Genomic DNA, 13,084 nt, shown 5'->3' with positions numbered 1-13,084 from the left:
TGCAAGACGCCGCCCTTATAGATGAAGAAGAAAAATACCAACGATACATTTCTACATTCTACCCTATAGAATGCATTTGGCACTTATGTGAAATTTTATATTTGGATGTAAATTCAAATAACTTGATATCACCACAATTATTGGATTGGATAAGGTTTCACTTTCCAACTGGTGAACGTTTAGCAACCGATTTATTACTGTTGGGACGTGAAGCTAGTGACAATAAAAACTACTGGCCAACTTTAAAAAGTCTTATTACACAGGGGCAAATAGAGGTAGCACGAGCTCTTTTACATTTGCACCCGTTAATAGATTCACCCACATATCAGTTAGCGGATCAAATTCTTAGAGCGATACCGAACTGTAATGTAAGTAGGGTGATATATAATAGTATATACTAAATAATTATTATTATATTTTGCTTTTAAAAGATACACTCTGGATTTTCTGTACAAAAATTTCGTGCTCAATGGCAATACTGGTTAACTGATACGGAACAAAAATTATCTTCCAATATTCTGGCTGGTGAACCAAAACTGGAAGAAATTATACAAGTATTAAATTAACATAAAAAATTAAAGGCATATTTAATGCATACTCTTTTAGTTGATAACTTGCAACACAGATGTTTGGAATGCTGAAATTAAAAATGCCGAGTACTGGTATGAACTTTTTCCTGGTTTTCTCTTTTATTCAAATCCTACTTGTAAATTGTTTGAACTTGGTAATATTGCGAATAATTGGCTTGATCGGTTTGCACAACAAAAGCATATTAACAGTAGATCCCTGCTTCTTAATCAGTTAGACCAAATAATCTTAAGTCTTATGGAAAATAATTTACATGAAGTTATACATGAAACTCAGCTATTAGCTGATAATCAATGGTTCATAACGCATTTATGTGACTTATTATATAACAGCGGAAATTTGGAAAATATGGGTAATCAACGCATAAGGTATGGATTATAATGTATTTACAATTTTATATATATACAATTTTAACTAAGATCATTTTAGTGAATGCGTAAAGCTGCGACACTCATTAGTATATGAATTCGGAACGTGCTTAATGACAAGAAACTCTTTATGGCAACTAGGAATTGATTATTTAGATTACTGTTCCCATGAAGGTATTATAATAGAAATAATACACTTAGCGTATTTACATTTACTAAAATGAATAATTTTGTTTTTATATATTTAAAGGCAAAGTTGCTCAGGAATTATTATTAACCAAAGTTGTAATCAAATCTGAAAAACAAGCCTTGAAGGTTATAGGAATTGCACGAAAGTTGGGATTTATTGATGCTGGTATTAATAAATATTTTAATTTTAAAAATTAAGTTTTATTAACAAAACACTATTTTAGAACAACAAATATGTAAAATTGAAGCTAAGAAGTCATTTAGTATCAAGCGTTATGGTAATGCATTAGAGTGGGCAATTCGATCTAAAGATAACATTTTTGTCACTTCTATTGCCGATTTCATTTTAAAAGTATTAAAACATATAATACAATTGAATATAAAATAAATAACAATTTTTTGTATAGAATTATGGCGAAACAGGTGATATGGTATGTCCTGATATTGTAGCTAATATTGGACCTAAGATGTTTATATCGCCACGTCTTGTGTTCCTAGTTAAATATTTTGATTTCTATCAATTTTATCGTAAACGTAATTTTTTACCTGCAGCTGAACTTTTGGTAAACCTATTAGATTCGAAAATAACTCCAGAATAGTAAGTATTTAAAATATCATATAATGTGTATAACAAAATTGAATGGTTCTTAATTATTTTTCTTACATTTTTTCAGCTTTTGGCCGTCTTTGTTGATCGATACTATACCATTATTAGAATCTAAAGACCCTAAAATATTATCCAAGGAAACTTGCGCGATTTTATATCACTTAGAGTCGGAATTGGTGCCACTTATCGAAAAAAAGAAAAAACGTCTTGAAAAATTTCCAAATGTGAGTTTTTAGTATGAACATTTTTATTAGTATAAATGTGTATATATAAAGATGAAAACGCAATTACAATAGTATGCAACAAATCGGATGAAATCAGATCCTTATAACATCCTGACCACACCTATTAAGCACTACGTTTTCGGTGTGGTCAGGTGACTGCGTACTAGGAAGACATGATATAAGACTGAGTTTACCCTATAATGACTTTAATCGTAGTTGTTGATTTGAGAAGGAGGAGAAATCAGTATTTAACCTTCTTTGTCAGTGTACATTTTTAGCTAATAGATTAAAAATATATGGGCATCTTTTTTTACCTATCTGACACACTGTCATATAAAATAATGAACATAACCAAGTTTAAGACTTAAGACATGTTTTCAGAGTTGCCTGTACACTGACCACTGCGGTCCTTTTAAAGATGCTTCTGATATGTATTTGAACAATGCTAATTCGTGGTATCACAATGGGTCATTATTTAAGCTCAATGGGGCTTTGCACAAAGCCACCACTCAAACCTAAGCTAATAAAGCTAGCTCTTTCATTTATCTTTGTGCTTTAGTACTAATATAAGTTATAAAAGTTTTATTTGAGGATTTTATTTATTTATAAATATTTTTATATATTTTTGTTTTATATAATTGAAACGAAAATTTTCTAATTTGTTTAAGTTAGCTTTATAACGATCGGAAAAAATTTCGAACACTGGCTTCTGTTATCGAAATTGGCCAAATTTTTCAAAAGCTATACTGAGCTCCCCATACTTTATTTATTAACTAATGCTTAACATTCATTTTAAATTTTAAACAAATATATAACATTTATTTTTAACGCTTTTATTTTTATTTAATAATTTTAGGAGCCTGTGAACGTTTTAAAAGATTATCGACTTGAAAATATTGAAGAGATCATCAATTTATTACGTTTAGCATGTGCGCGCAACTTATCTCGCGCAGTTATTATAGAAAATTCAATTATGGGTTAGGTTATATATGTATATATATAGGTAATATAATATGAATACATTATTTTTAATCGAACTATGCGATTCTAATATTTATAACATATTACTTTTTCTTAATAATTATTTTTATATATATTTAGTTTCTTGCACACTTGATTATAATAAATTTTGGATACATTTATAAAAACTTGTAAAATTATGGTTTTTTTTTTATTTAATTTTGATATTGTAAAAACAAATACAATTAAGCATTTATAACTTAGCGATATTAGGTAAAATGTGTTTTACTCTACAGAATATTTTTATTTAAGTGGAAATGGCAAATTAGACTAGTAACAAAATCACAAACTTGCGAGGAAAAAGAGATACATTGTCATCCCGCACAAGTACATGTTCTTATTAGTAGACTAACACATCACCGGTGCATGTTTTATGGAATAAATAAAAATTCTAATATTTTTGCATATATAACCATTAAAACAATGTTAATAGTACTAAAATAATGAATAAAATTAATTTACAAAAAAAAAGATATGGTAATTTTCTTTTTTACTTAGAATACAACTAATTTATAATATAATATAAAACTTTTAATACATAAATGTGTTACTTAGAATATAACTAATTTATAAATAAATATCAAATTCTTGATACATAAAAGTGTTGCAATTTTAAAAAATATGGAGAAATAATTTATAAATTTATTCTACTTAAGACTTATGTGAACAATTTAAAAGTATATAAAAGTTATTATTATTAACGCTTTTAATGTGGAAAAAATTTAAAAGGACTTCGAATAGTTAGTGATATATAAGAGGGCTTCGAAAGCAAACAGAATTCTTTAAAAGTAGGTATTTGTAGTAAGGACATTTACTGACACTTGTATACATTGGTAAGGTCAATCACTTAATTTATACACCATATATTTTTTCTGTATAATTTACTTGTTAATGAAAGGAAAGTTTTGTTAACATATAAGTTAAAAGGAGTTTACTAACATCTCCTGATCGACTTTCCGGTCGCTAAACTAGAATACTTTTACACTGTTTTATAGATATTACATGTTTAGACATGGCTTTTTGCTGTTATAAGTAAAAAAGGAGACTATTTCAAATTAAATAACCGAGTTTCCTAAAAAACCTTTAGTTATTATTTATAAAAGGACTTGTTTGTTTACTTTGGATTGCACATTGTTAATATTTTAAAATATATCTAAGAAATATAATATTATATTATTATTTTACTTATTTATACGTTGTTCACATAAGTTTTAATTAGTACAAATAAATAAGAAAAAAAGTGATAATTTTTGATTCAGGTAGTATGGTTTGTTACATATATTCGGATTGCTCGCATGGGAAAATTGTTTATTGTTGATAGATACAATCTAGACCCAACGAATTTTTCTAAATAAACTTGTCTATACAAACAGAATTTAGGTTATACCGGCGATCCTAAGGATCCACTTTGGCCTATTGGCCCATTGTACACAATATTTAACAAATCCAATATTTTGTTTTAGCTAGCAAAGAACTCAACCGGATAGTTTAATTAATTATGATGTATATTTTATTTAAATAAAAATTTGTTATCAGAGAAATTATCGTGAAGATATTAAGCTGATTTTTAACTATATTAATTTAATATTTAAGGAAATGATTCAGGTTTTTAATGGAGCTTGTTAAAATTTACATATATCTCATTTTAAATGTATAAAATTAAAGTATTCTAAATGAGAAAGCCTTTAATTACTATTAAGCACAACGCTATTTTAAAGTAACAAGTTAAATAGTATATTGAAAATAGTGTACACACATTTCTATGAATATGTATGTATACATAAAAGTAGATATAGGTAATTTAACTTTATATAAGTTATTATATTTAATACCGAAGACTCTTTAAAGTGAAAGCTAGATAGCCGAGTTAAATAAACGATATTTTAATTATTTAATTATTATCCTATTTAGTACTATTTTTTGCAGAGAAAGGGAGATTTGAGCTAATATAAAAGTTTTATAAATACAGCCCACAAATATTCCAACTATTTTGGCGTTTACTAAAAATAATTAAGTTTAACTTAGCACTGTTATGATTTTAATCTAATTAGGCTTAATATTTGTTGTATTAACAGTTGAAGTTGTTCCAGTGTTTGGCATGCACACTGCATTTAATGTTGTCGAACCCAAACGTGATAATGATGGTTCACGTTTTGGTGGTACAACTGGTTTATTTGGAGGTATTGGTGGTGGCACTCCACGAGCACCAGCTGGGACTGTAACTGGTGGTACTGCAATCGGTACCGGATGTGAGGTTAATTGTTCAACAGAATGTGATGCTGCAGCAGCTGCCAGTGCTGAATATTTTCCACCAGGTGCACGTTGTATAGTGGCAGTAGGTTGCATTTTAGCTGGTGATGGTACTGCTGCACCTGATATTTCATTAACTGCAGCAGCACTAGCATGCGATACTGCCGATGTTACAGTTGCTGTTGATAAACCAGTACGTATATTTTGACCAGGTGTTATTGATCGTGCAATACCTGTAGTTGGTCCAGAAACAGGAACACTCGAAACAGTTGCTGTAGGTTGTACGATTTTTGCTATATTAACCATTGGAGATGCACAAGTTTCATCTGAAATTAATTTATATTTATTAGTTACTATATTAGTTATTTTATTGAAATAAAAATTAGTTGTGTAGCTACTTTATGTAGTGAGCAATACAATTAGCCATCTAAATTTATATTTTAATATTAAAACAAAATCACCTTTTTTCAATAAAATTATGGTTGATTAAAAAGTTATTACAAAAATAATTCTGCTTTAAATTAGGAAAAATTATCATTATTATTAAAATGCATAAGTGTAAAAAGCAAAATTTAAATTATTGAGACTTACCAGTAAACGCTCTTGATTTAACGGCACTGACATTACCACTTGAAACATTTTGTTGTGTATGTTGCTTTTTTAGTGACTCATTTTCTGTTCGTAATAGCGTTAATTCGTATTCAAGTTCCTTTACACTGAAAATAAAAAACAATTTTAAATAGAGAAACAGAAATTTTATTTAAAAAATTAAAAGAAAAACCTTTAACAAATACAATGCCTTCACCAGAAAGTTACCTTTTGCTTTAGAACCAAATATAATTTATATTTTAATAACTACATAAACAGAAATATTTCAACATTATAGCTAAGATTAAAGTGTAATATTAACGTTCTTAGTATACACAAATTTTAAAAATATCAAAAAGAGGTTTAAACTAGTTTTGAATGACATGTTGGCTCGTTCTAATTTTACCTACCTACTGGGGTATATACATTAGTCAGTTAGGCCTATTACCCTGGGCCTCTGCAGAAACCCTCCAGCTATCAAAAAGTAAAAATGCCCAGATGCACTAACTCGGAAAAGACTCAACATGAACAAATTTTTCTTTATTGATACTCTCATTTAGGCAAGATCCATGATTATTTATCAGATTTTGTGTCTTAAAAAGTATAAAGAAACAATTTCTTCTCTCTGCTATTTGCCTCTTTCGGAGATAATATAGATACTCTACATATCCTTATAATGATAATACTCTTTCAATTTCAATTGCATTATGACTTAATGAAGAAGTCATACAAACTTCGATAGTGTGGCAAGTTTTATATATAAAATGTTTTATATAAATATACAAAATAAAATAACAAAAACAGTGAAATTTCTCCTAAGCAGACATTGATGAATAAATAAGTAAATTTTTCACTTAAAAAGAACTTTCTTTGTTTTTAAAAACTCATTGTATGAAAAATGAAAATTGGGGACTAGCAACATTGCATGGCTGAAAAAATGCTCATTTGACAAATTTTAGAATGTGTACCTATTCTTTCCCATAATATACAATGTAATGGAATTTTTGTTTACGTTACTTACAATAATATATTTAAATAAAATTATAATGAAGAAATGTCATATAATATTGTAATATGAGAACAAATAAATAAAATTAAATGTTAAAATCAGATACATTTTTTTACATACAAAAACTAGCCCTAATAATACATAATGAAAGCTCTGTCGGATACTATCATAAACGCATATCGCTCTTGTCATACAGGTTGATACAGGTTATTATACAATGTTGCAGGTTAACCGGACAAAATTGATAATCCTGTCAATGCCCGCTAAATAGAGCTTTAACTGTATTGCTAATTGATATCTTCGACAATTATTATTTTAACAAATACTTTTAAATTGAAAAAGTTTTATTACCGTTGTTCTTCTTTGACTAAATTTGTATTTAAAATTCTTCGCTCGTTTTCAAAAGAAGCAGCTTGTCGTTCTAGGTCTTCTTCCATACGTAAAGATTTTTTACTCTCCTCTTCAAGTCCTTCCGCTATTGTATCAGAGCGTTGTTTTTCTTCTGCTAATATCTGTGCCAAATCCTCAGACCTTTTTCCTGCGTACAGAAAAAATCATAAAATATGAAACTTTCTTTAAAGCATATGTAAATATATATATACCTTCTTCAATATATTTCATAAGTATTTTTTTTCTCTCTGCTATTAGCAGTAGAACAATTTGCTTTTGACGATTTCTTTCATAATCAAGACTTTCTTGCAATTTTTTTACATCTTTTTCAAGTTTTTTTACTTGAGCTCGTTCTTCTTCTAATTCTTGACGTAGCTTAGTACGCTCTAACTCTAATCCATATGTTATATCATCACCTTGGGCTGTATCGTGTTCATGCTTACGCTTTTCTTCTTCCAATTCTTGGAGCATGCGTTGATTGTTTTCTAATGACTCAGTTAAGATGCTGACCATACGCAAGTGAGTCGCACGCTGTTTGTTGACCATTTGATATTGTTGTTCCATTTGTTGTTCAATAATTTGTCGCACCTCCATTTCAGCTTGCGCTGCTTGTGTAGATGATTCTCGTGTAATTAAGTTACCAGAGAGTGCTATTTTATCACGAAAAATTGCAGCATAAGGATCATTTGGTGTAACACGTTTTGTGTTCAACTGACTTATGTACTGTTTTAAACGTTCATTTCGCAAAGCAGCTATTACAACATCCCTCGCTTGTAATTCACCTTCTAAGTAATATAACATTTTGACTAATTCACTATGTGGAATTCCATTCCGTGTATTAATTTGTTGTTTTTGTCCATTTGAGGTTTTAGTAACTAAAAATTCATGACCAGCATTTGTAGAGCTACATGCACCCACCAAATCATTTTCAGTGCTACTTATATTAGATTCGGAACCAACAAATCTAGCAGTTCCACTATTTTCTGTGACAAAGTGATCAATAGGATTCTGCTCCATTTCACCAGTTTCAATTTTTATTTATATTGAATCGAATCTTACTTTTATCGTTTATATATCTATAAGCTTTTAAATATTGCATTTATTAAAATAAATACAAGATTTTTTAACTAAAATTTTGTTTTACAATAAAAACCACTTATCAATACATTTTCGCTATAATAGCATTCTCGATATATTAAAATAGTATTAATTTTTTGTGAGTTAACAAGGATCTCACAAAACCAGATGTGGCAAACATTCGGCACATGGTGGCACACTTCATATGACACCATAACTTCAAATAATGAGCGCAAAGTGGTGAAATATATTTTATATAAATGTATATCAAAACAAATATAAAAAATATTTAGCAATACTTATTAAAATATATATAACGAGTGGTAGATGTAAAAAATTAAAAATGTTATTGGCAATATTTTTTTTATCGATACTTATACTACGATATCACACATAAAACACGGTGGAAATATAAAACTATAATATATTAAAACTATTATATATAAAATATATAACTATAACGACTACATATTTTTATCTTTTTATATATAAGCAAAAATTTTCAACAGCAATTATTATTTAAATTCGATTTTAGGCACTTCACACAATAGTTTTATATATTATCAAATAACCTATTTTGTATGTTTATTCGGATGGATTTTTCTTTAACACCCTACAGTGAGGCTAATATAAAATATAGATTTTTTATCCAACTATATGTTTTTTTTTTGTTCTCTATTATATAATATAAAATTAACAATGGATAAACTTTTATAATCAACCAAATAAAACAATCTATATAATAAAATAATTTGAATTATATTCAATAGTTAAACTTGTATTTTTATTAGGGTTTGAAAATATATAATACATAAATATTTTTTCATATGCGCGAAAGGCAATGCCCCATTTACAGGTGGGACATGTCTGAATACGCAATTGAAGAGTTGTTAAGCTGTCAGGTTTAGTTGCTATTGATTCGCAGGTAGCGCTGTGATGCCTTGGAAGCAATAGAGTAACCACCTCTACTTAAACAAATATTATTATATTAATATAAATAAAAAAAATCACAGCGCAAACAAAGTACGTCCATTTAGGATTTTGATTTAAATTTTAATGTTGCAGTCGCAAATTAGCGCTAAATATTTGGTTTTGTGACGCAGTTTAGTGTGTGTTTTTGAAATATACAGAGTTATTACAGATTTATTGGGTTATAATATAAAAAATTTAGCAACTGAATGAAGTCTATTTTAAAGTTGCAAATAAAAAAATTGGTAATTATATGTTTTAAATTTCTGTATTGCATGTATTTAGTAATCTACGTATTTCATTTATAATATTAATATTTATTAATTTTTATGGGTATATGTACAAATAAAATTAAATTTAAATATTTTAGTTAATTACCACATAACTGCTTGCGGAATTACATTCAATGATTTTTGTCTCCACTCTTTGGTTGTTTTTAGTTATTATTTTGGTTTGGTTATTAGATTTTAGTTTGACCATTCAATGATTTCCACCACAACAATCACTTTTTTCTAAGAGTCTATTTTCATGGAAGTAACAATTCTATAAACTATTTCAATGATATGAAAAAAATATTATAAATTAAAACAATTAAAATAACCTATCATATAATTGTTTCTGTAAGTAGTTTAAAATATAGTATATTTTAATATACACTAAATAAAAATGCAAAAAAACATTAGCTACATAGAATATACAATAAGTCTTTGGTTCTTTATTGCTATATAACATATTTATTTATCACATAAATAAACAGTTTTTTGAAATTATACATTTCATCAGTTCGCTTTGTAAATTTATTCATACAGAAAACTTATTTTTTAAAAACAAATGGTTTTGATAAATTATAAGCTAAAGTATTTCTTATTCGTTTTCCTATCAAACGTGTTGCATTCGGAACAAGTGCAGGGGTTCGCAAAAATATACCACGAGCATATGGTGTCCATGCCTGAAAAACACATTCACACCCAGTTGGAGCATAAACACCGATCCAACCTGCTGAAGAAAGTACAATATCGCCGCTTAAAACATCGCCATTAGCAGCAACCATATGCAGATTTTCTCTTCTGCACTGAAGTCCCGGCCACTGGTTTAAACGTTCTTCAGACCCAAATGGGAAACCAAGTATCTCAGTGCCTAAATATTTTTTATATATATCACAGGCATTTGTTGTTTGAGCTACAGTAATTGGTAATTGTGGTGAACTAAAGGCAAACACTTTGATGCCATTGTTATAATTTTTACATTCAATTAAATCTAGTCGAGCTAATCCACCAAGCAATATACTAAATCCTGGTTGTAAAATAACAGCACGTGGGCATATAATTTCTTTAGGTTCTAAAAGTTTTAATTCCTCAGAACTTAGTAAGTTCGTAATTTGTGCTGGATGCATAACACCTGGTGTATCATAACACCATCTAGCCTGCGCATACTCTGCACTTCTCTCATTTATACTTATAATTGGATGCATTCCTAAACTTATAGAAAATACATCATTCACATCTTCGCGATTATCAAATGTTCTACGTACAGAACCGAAAGGTTGTGCAGCTTCATTTAAACCAGTTTTTCGTGCTAACTCCAGACGAAGATTTTGTTCTTCATTTTTATCAGCACGCTCTGAAACAAGCCGTTTGAAACGTTTAAAAACTCTTATTGACGATGGTCGCAATATAGGAAATTTTAACATTTCTAATGTTGTTCCAGGCCAAGGACACGTAGTTGCTCTGGGTACAAGATTAGATGCTTGCGGACGACAATAATCGGAATTGAGTAATATGTTAAACAGTGAACTTTTTCCAACATTAGTACAACCCATAATATAAACATTACCTAGCATATAAAATTATTACGAATATGAACATTTTAAAATCAAATCATACAAACCTTTATAATTCCATATTTTATGTAACTGAGTTATAAGTTCCTCCACACCATATCCTGTTTTTGCAGATATTAAACTGACATGTTTAATATTCATAACATCAACACCATGTTGCACTATTTCACTCTTTAGACATTTTTTGATGTGCTCTAAATAATTATTTGAATCGCGTGGTAACAGGTCAACTTTATTTCCAACAATGAAAACTGGCCTTTTATTTCCTAAAACATTTGACATTTTTGGCCAAATTGAACATGGGAAATCTAGTAAGTCAACAATTATAACCGCTAATGCAAATTTATCCTTGATGCGCGATATAGTATCTACATAGGTTTCTGGTGTTACTTCCACATCCAGTGCAATGTTATAATGCTTTAGAAAATGGCAACGTTTGCAGACAATTTGCTTTAATTCATTCGGTGTACGTCCTTTAAATATTTCCACTGGTATAAATCCTGAAAATAAGTATGTTATATGAAACATTTTGGGTTTTTTTGAAAACTAACTTTATTTACCCGGTAAAACTGAGGTAGAGCATTGTAAAAATGCTCCACAACCACCACAAGGCACCTTTGAAGGTGGTATTTTACTGTCTTCTGTGCCATGTCTGTTATTACTCCCTACATCACTATAAAATTCATAATCATTCATCCAATTTGTTGGAACATGTATTGCAGCTGGTTTTGTGTTTAAAGATTTTATTTCAACAAATTTATTATTTGAAGTATATGTATTTACATTATTTTGGAATTTCATATTTAGAGATATTCTTTTCTTATTTGACATGGAATTCTGTCTTTCCAAAGTAGAATTGTAGACGATACCTACATAATTATCATACTTTTCCCTTACTCGTTGCCAAGCTCTTGATCGTGCACTGACTGGATCTAACACTTTTGCATTACAGCACTGACGTAGTTTTTGGTAATAATTTATATTTAAAGCTAAATATACTTTATTAAGTTTTATCATATTAAGATTTATAGACATCTACTTTTTTAATTTAAACTAAATGATAATATGTTAGGTTTGTTTACAAATATTTCCACATGTGCCACTTACGGCGAAGGCACTAACGTCAAATAGCACTAAAGTTGAAAGCAACAATGATAATTGGAACAAAAAATATTTTAGATGATATACATATCTAAATTAAAATATTTTAATGTTACGAAGAAAGTTTTAACCTTTTACGAGTAAAGAGTAAAGTAGATGTACTAAAAGGTCTTTTTACCGATACAACTCCACAAATATATGCTTATGAAAAAAATAAATATTTATTTTGATGGTATTTTTAGTGTGAAATCTAATCGCTTCAATTATACAATCTATCTCCATAAAAATATTATCAAAAGTAACTGCTGCACTTCATAAGCTTTGTTAAAGGTTCTGGATGGTTTTAGCCCATGGGTTCTAAATAATACGGTACCACAATGGGCCTATAGACCTAAGTAGATCCCCCTGGGATCGCCGGTATAACCTAACCTAACTAACTGCTGCACTTTTTTGTTTGTGTAATAAAACTTTTTTAGGATTTTATATATAGAGGTATATCGTAATAGCTTACATAAATACAGTTATTCATATACAAAATTATAATAAAACTAAGAAATTTTGAAAAAGGTCACGTTTTAATATTGAAATGGTATTATTCCATTATAGATCACGGAATGGTTCACGAAATAGACCATTGCATTGTAATTCAGTATATAACGAACTAATAAAAAAAATTATACTTCAATTCAATTCAAAATTCAGTAGAAAATCGAATTTTAGTTTTATTTTGCTATTACTGCATAGGAATATAATCAGTTTTTTCAAAAATAGCTCGAGTCATTCGATAATCACTAAAATCACTTTTAACTGACAATAACTAATCCTATAGTTTAAATTTAACAATTTAGCAAATTATCATGTCCT

General features: G+C 28.7%; 3 protein-coding genes across 3 annotated transcripts in view; 1 reads left to right on the top strand and 2 right to left on the bottom strand.

The window, feature by feature from the left end:
* LOC119674505 (nuclear pore complex protein Nup75-like) overlaps window positions 1-2,994 on the top strand; it is a 5,452-nt gene extending 2,458 nt beyond the window's left edge. The window contains exons 2-10 of the mRNA XM_038085645.1: window positions 7-368; window positions 432-554; window positions 607-956; window positions 1,018-1,130; window positions 1,207-1,311; window positions 1,370-1,497; window positions 1,553-1,743; window positions 1,820-1,976; window positions 2,833-2,994. Of these exons, the coding sequence (XP_037941573.1) occupies window positions 7-368; window positions 432-554; window positions 607-956; window positions 1,018-1,130; window positions 1,207-1,311; window positions 1,370-1,497; window positions 1,553-1,743; window positions 1,820-1,976; window positions 2,833-2,958 (1,655 nt within the window). The 3' untranslated portion in view covers window positions 2,959-2,994. The remainder of the gene's footprint in view (window positions 1-6; window positions 369-431; window positions 555-606; window positions 957-1,017; window positions 1,131-1,206; window positions 1,312-1,369; window positions 1,498-1,552; window positions 1,744-1,819; window positions 1,977-2,832) is intronic.
* A 1,819-nt stretch (window positions 2,995-4,813) lies between these two features.
* LOC119680690 (CTTNBP2 N-terminal-like protein) lies at window positions 4,814-8,322 on the bottom strand. Its single transcript, XM_038093633.1, has 4 exons — window positions 7,446-8,322; window positions 7,195-7,381; window positions 5,838-5,962; window positions 4,814-5,572 (listed from the first exon to the last, which is right to left on the bottom strand). The coding sequence occupies exons 1-4, from the start codon at window positions 8,248-8,250 to the stop codon at window positions 5,040-5,042; spliced, it is 1,650 nt and encodes a 549-aa protein (XP_037949561.1). The 5' UTR covers window positions 8,251-8,322; the 3' UTR covers window positions 4,814-5,039.
* Window positions 8,323-9,997: 1,675 nt separating this feature from the next.
* LOC119680683 (nitric oxide-associated protein 1) lies at window positions 9,998-12,313 on the bottom strand. Its single transcript, XM_038093623.1, has 3 exons — window positions 11,680-12,313; window positions 11,167-11,619; window positions 9,998-11,112 (listed from the first exon to the last, which is right to left on the bottom strand). Exons 1-3 carry the CDS (start codon window positions 12,152-12,154, stop codon window positions 10,094-10,096), a joined length of 1,947 nt encoding a protein of 648 aa, XP_037949551.1. The 5' UTR covers window positions 12,155-12,313; the 3' UTR covers window positions 9,998-10,093.
* Between the last annotated feature and the right edge of the window lie 771 nt (window positions 12,314-13,084).

Source organism: Teleopsis dalmanni, chromosome 2 (assembly GCF_002237135.1).
Source record: "Teleopsis dalmanni isolate 2A chromosome 2, ASM223713v2, whole genome shotgun sequence".
Lineage (NCBI taxonomy): Eukaryota > Metazoa > Arthropoda > Insecta > Diptera > Diopsidae > Teleopsis > Teleopsis dalmanni.
This window is presented reverse-complemented; position numbering and strand designations above follow the sequence as displayed.

Coding starts and splice junctions, on each gene's coding strand:
- LOC119680690 (XM_038093633.1), bottom strand. CDS start 8,250: ATGGAGCAGAATCCTATTGATCACTTTGTCACAGAAAATAGTGGAACT. Junction 7,382..7,445: donor TATGAAATATATTGAAGAAG/GTATATATATAT, acceptor TTCTGTACGCAG/GAAAAAGGTCTGAGGATTTG. Junction 5,573..5,837: donor TAAATCAAGAGCGTTTACTG/GTAAGTCTCAAT, acceptor AATTAATTTCAG/ATGAAACTTGTGCATCTCCA.
- LOC119680683 (XM_038093623.1), bottom strand. CDS start 12,154: ATGTCTATAAATCTTAATATGATAAAACTTAATAAAGTATATTTAGCT. Junction 11,620..11,679: donor CTCTACCTCAGTTTTACCGG/GTAAATAAAGTT, acceptor ACTTATTTTCAG/GATTTATACCAGTGGAAATA. Junction 11,113..11,166: donor TAAAATATGGAATTATAAAG/GTTTGTATGATT, acceptor TTTATATGCTAG/GTAATGTTTATATTATGGGT.